The 4,514-nt window shown below is 42.3% G+C and overlaps 1 protein-coding gene across 1 annotated transcript in view; it reads left to right on the plus strand.

Moving 5' to 3' along the window:
- LOC111966821 (translocon-associated protein subunit delta) overlaps window positions 1–1,224 on the plus strand; it is a 4,908-nt gene extending 3,684 nt beyond the window's left edge. The window contains exons 5-6 of the mRNA XM_023991763.2: window positions 635–700; window positions 854–1,224. Of these exons, the coding sequence (XP_023847531.1) occupies window positions 635–700; window positions 854–958 (171 nt within the window). The 3' untranslated portion in view covers window positions 959–1,224. The remainder of the gene's footprint in view (window positions 1–634; window positions 701–853) is intronic.
- The last annotated feature ends 3,290 nt before the right edge of the window (window positions 1,225–4,514 follow it).

The raw sequence follows: 4,514 nt of genomic DNA on the forward strand, positions 1-4,514 counted from the left end.
CTGGGCCTGACCAACACAGTCATTTACCTCTAATTTACTTGCTTTTGTGGTGGACCTTGGCCTGCTCAAAGTGTGCTGCTGCTGTTGGAAAGTCAAAACTGTCCAACTCTTTGGAGCAGCTTGATGCACATCAGCCTTGTTACTTTGTCCTCAAGATGGTGCGAGGCCGTTTTRGAGAAATAATACCCTGTCGGCGTGCACATGGCAAACGGGGATAATCAACACATTCTTCGCCAATTTTGCCCAGTCCCTTTATTAGGATCTCACGTCTTTTGTGTATGTAAAAATAGAAACATACCCAATACTAATTTCCAAGCATCTTGAAGATTTATTAGCCTATGAATTATATTTGCCTTGGAAGTTGGAGCATATCCACTGGTGTTTTACATTAATTAATAACAAGCATTTCACAATGGATTTCTTTTTTCTCGCGCGAACAATTTGGCCGGCAACACTTATCGACTTTTTTCATATTTTTTTAATAGGCTGAAAGCCGTCATTTACAGGCTAACGGGAACACTGGTGCATTCATGGTTGTCTGTTTTTGCCCCTGTCATTTGATTTAAAAAATACTGTAGCTTTTAGCCATATGCAAATGTATGTCTGTTTTTATATTAATGTTTGTTTAATCCAGGCCCAGAGGAACAACGAGGATGTAGAATCCATCCAGCCCCTTTTCTCTGTCAATGTAGATCACAGGGTGAGTCTCTGAAGAGCCTAACCAATGAATACCGATCACCACTTATGGATGTGTCTTCTACGCACAATACAATTTGAAAATTGGAAACTCCTAGTGTATCTCATTCTCATCTGAGATTCCTTCCTAACTGCGTCTTTGTCTTGTCTATTCTAGGGAGCGTGGAACGGCCCGTGGGTGCCTACTGAGGTTATGGCTGCTCTCATTGGCATCCTGGTGTATTACCTGGCCTTTAGCGCTAAGAGCACCATCCAGGCATAAAGGACTACACATCCCAAGGTTCTCTACAACTGGCTCTCTGAAAGATTTTTGAATGCTGGTGACTTTTCTAACAATCCAACCCGAGCATGCCTTTGGCAGAACAACAATATGCCACCATCCATTTTGAGATATGGAACTAGAACAATTTGTTTTGTAATTCTTTTTCATTTTCAACGCAGGCTGATTATTTTCGATCAATTCCTAGAAGAAGCCATTGTTTTGTCAACCAAAAATAAATCATGTACACCTCAATGGAATCCAATGTACCCCACTGAGTGCAGTAATTCTTGTTCAAAAGCAAACTCAAGTTTTGAAAGTGAAAGGACTGTTTCTATAGACCAATGCTGACTTCCTTCCACAGCCTCATGCTTATCTACCTGTGGACTTAACCACTGAGAGACAAGAATATCTGTCCATCAGTTCATGGTCTTTCTTGTAAAGGACTTATGTATTGTGTGATATCTGTACTGATACTAAACACTCTAAAATAACTGGTTCTGTACGTACAAAGGTCTTAGTAGAAGTGCTGATCTAGCATTAGGTCCCCTCGGTCTTATTATGATCTGAAAGGCAAAACTGATCCCAGATCAGCAATTATATGCTGAGACACTTTGTGAATACCAACTCTGGTGTGCAAGACTCTAAAGCCCCTGTGAACGTTGTAGTGGCTGACTGATCTAAATGTAACTGTTGTTACACTGGCTGGCTGAGGCCAAATATTTCAGGGTTGGTGATTATTTGTTGCTCGGTGGTCAAATGAATTAATAAATGGTTAGATTTTTATCCTAGTGTGTCTTTCTCCCAGTGTGTGTGTGAGGCATGTTCTACAGCACCCATAATGCAATACTGTCTTGCATTATTACTTACTTACTTACTTTATTGTCCCCATGGGGAAATTTTGTTGCAGTGTCATGTACACATTTAAAGTGGCGTTAAATACAAAACAAGATTGACAATACAACTTTCAATAACAGTCACGCACCAATAAATAAAATAAAATTTAAAATTTAAAAAAGAAGAAAAGACTAGCCTGCTGGCCTTACGGGGTCAATGGGAACATTTGCCCGAGCTATTTAAGAGGGATATCACACCTGGCACAAATGATTGTCTCGTTCTATTTTTCCTGCTGAGGGGTGCCCTATACCTGCGCCCAGAGGGGTATCATAGTCCAGTAGCAGAGGGGTGACTTGGTCTAAAATTGAATTTTGTGTTGCCTTACCGGAGGGCCCTGACCTTATAAAATCTCATCCAGGCCTGTCTGTTTGATCCAAGTACCTTGCTTGCTTGGTAATTAACCTTGCTCCAGCATTGTCTTCCTGACTGACAGTGCCGATGCGCCAAACCACAAACAAGTACCAAAAAGTTTAAAATACTCCGCAATCAAGATTGTAAAACAGATCATATAGTATCAGTCTATATTTAAAAGAAACCCAACTCTTTTAGAAAGTACAGTTTGTTGCCTCTGTTTTTTAATTGGTCTGTACATTTACTCCACTGGCTTACTGTCCAAGAACAATATTGAATCCTCTACAATTCTATATTCTTGCCTCTGATAGATGTTGCGAGGTAGTGTTGTACGCTTCTAAGTCCTATTGCACATCTCTTTGGTCTTGTTAGTATTGAGGATCCAAGCTGTGATTCCTATCACCACCTACAAATATTTAGGATCGGTCCAGATGTTCCTCGTATCATGCAACAGGCTGATCAAGGCAGTGTACTCACGAACTTAACGAGGTGTCTGTCAGTTGGAACTACGTCAACATTAGTGTACAAGATGTACAAAGAGTGGGACAAAAACACATCCTGAGGAGAGCCTTATTTATTGCTATATCCGACACATGGGGACCTATTTGACTCGCTGTGGCTTGGCTCAGGAAGTCCAACAGCACAAAACCAGCCCCCCCCATTCTAAGGAAAAGTCCCGAATGAGTCCTGATGCCAGTAATGTAGGGCTGGTTGTGTTGAAGGCAAAAGAAAAGTAAGCAAAACGAACCCGACATGATTTGTTACCTTCTAGATGTCTATTAGACCATGTTAGGAGGGTAAGAATGGCATCATACAATCCTCTGCTGTCTGATAGGCAAACTGAAATGGGTCGAGAGCTTCTGGGGACACTGAGAATATGACTTTTCACAATTTCTCGCATATTCATAACGTAAGGGATGTCAAACGACAGGGTCAGATAGTCATTCAGCACAGAGGGATTCGTTACTTTAGGAATTGCTTATACAATTATTGTTTTTTCCACAAACTTGAACGTGTTGCTGGTGAGTGAAGATTGGAAAATGTCTGTTTAAAAAAACACCAGGCAGGTTGTTCAGCACAGGCGTTTAACACATGCCCACTCATTTTGTCCTGCCTGGGCTTTTGTATGATGTTAACATCCACTAACAACTTTAGAACATCAGACTGTTGAACAACAACTCTCTCAAACATTTGTAATGATGCTTCCATTTGTTTTACCTCCGACACGAAGTTGTCTGATTCAAATCTTGAGAAGAAAACATTCAGTTCATTAGCCATGTTCTGGCCCTCATATCCCCCAAGGTCAGCACTGGTTTTTCCCCTGCCTATATGTGGGGCGCTAGCCATGGATTTAATCCCTTGCCAGGCCACCCTTGCGTTTCCTGAGGAGAGGGTCCTCTCCACCCTTTGCTTGTATGCCTCCTTGTCCACCAGTATCTGTCTTTTTATCTCACGTTGTACATCTCTTAAAGTCTGTCTATCACCCCCAGCATTAACTGCCTTCTTCCTATCAAGTAGTGATTTTAGATGTTTTGATACCTAAGGCTTGTTGTTAGGGAAGATTTTACAGGTCTTAGTAGGCACAACTGACTCAACACAGAAGTTTACATAGTCTGAAATAACCTCTGTGAGTTCATCCAGATCAGAGCTGCTGTCCTCAAATACCTCCCACATTGTACAGTCAAAACACCCCTGGAGACAAGTGATACTGTTGTCATTCCAGATCTGGACAGTTTTAACTGTGGGTTTCTCCCTCTCCAGGAGGCGACAGTAAGTTGGCCTGAGGTAGACCACATTGTGGTCTGATGTCCCCAGAGGAGGTCTGGTGGTGGCAGAGAACGCCTTTGGTATTGTCCCATAGCACAAATCAAGAGTCCTATTTTTCCTAGTGTGACATTTCACATACTGATGGTATGTGCGCAAGACTTTGCGCAAGGTACAGATGTTAAAATCCCATAAAATACATTTGGGTGCGTCGGGGGAGATGGATTCCAGTTTCTGTGACAGATTATAAATATTCTCTGATGCCTTTGTTATATTAACTTTTGGTTGAATGTACACAACGGTAACAAACAATTGGGGGAACTCACGGTGCAGATAGTAAGGTCGCAGTGACACAGAAAGCAGTTCAATGTCGGGGGTACAGAGTTGCTCTCTTACCAGGATCGATTTACACCACTGGTCCCTGACAAGCAGGCAGACGCCCCCGCCGTGAAGTTTCCCTGTGACTGTCAGATCGCGGTCCGCTCTGACCAGGGTGAAGCCGGCCGGCTTCACCCTGGTGAAGGAATTATGGGTACTGCAGTACATC

This window comes from Salvelinus sp. IW2-2015, linkage group LG7 (genome assembly GCF_002910315.2).
Source record: "Salvelinus sp. IW2-2015 linkage group LG7, ASM291031v2, whole genome shotgun sequence".
NCBI lineage: Eukaryota > Metazoa > Chordata > Actinopteri > Salmoniformes > Salmonidae > Salvelinus > Salvelinus sp. IW2-2015.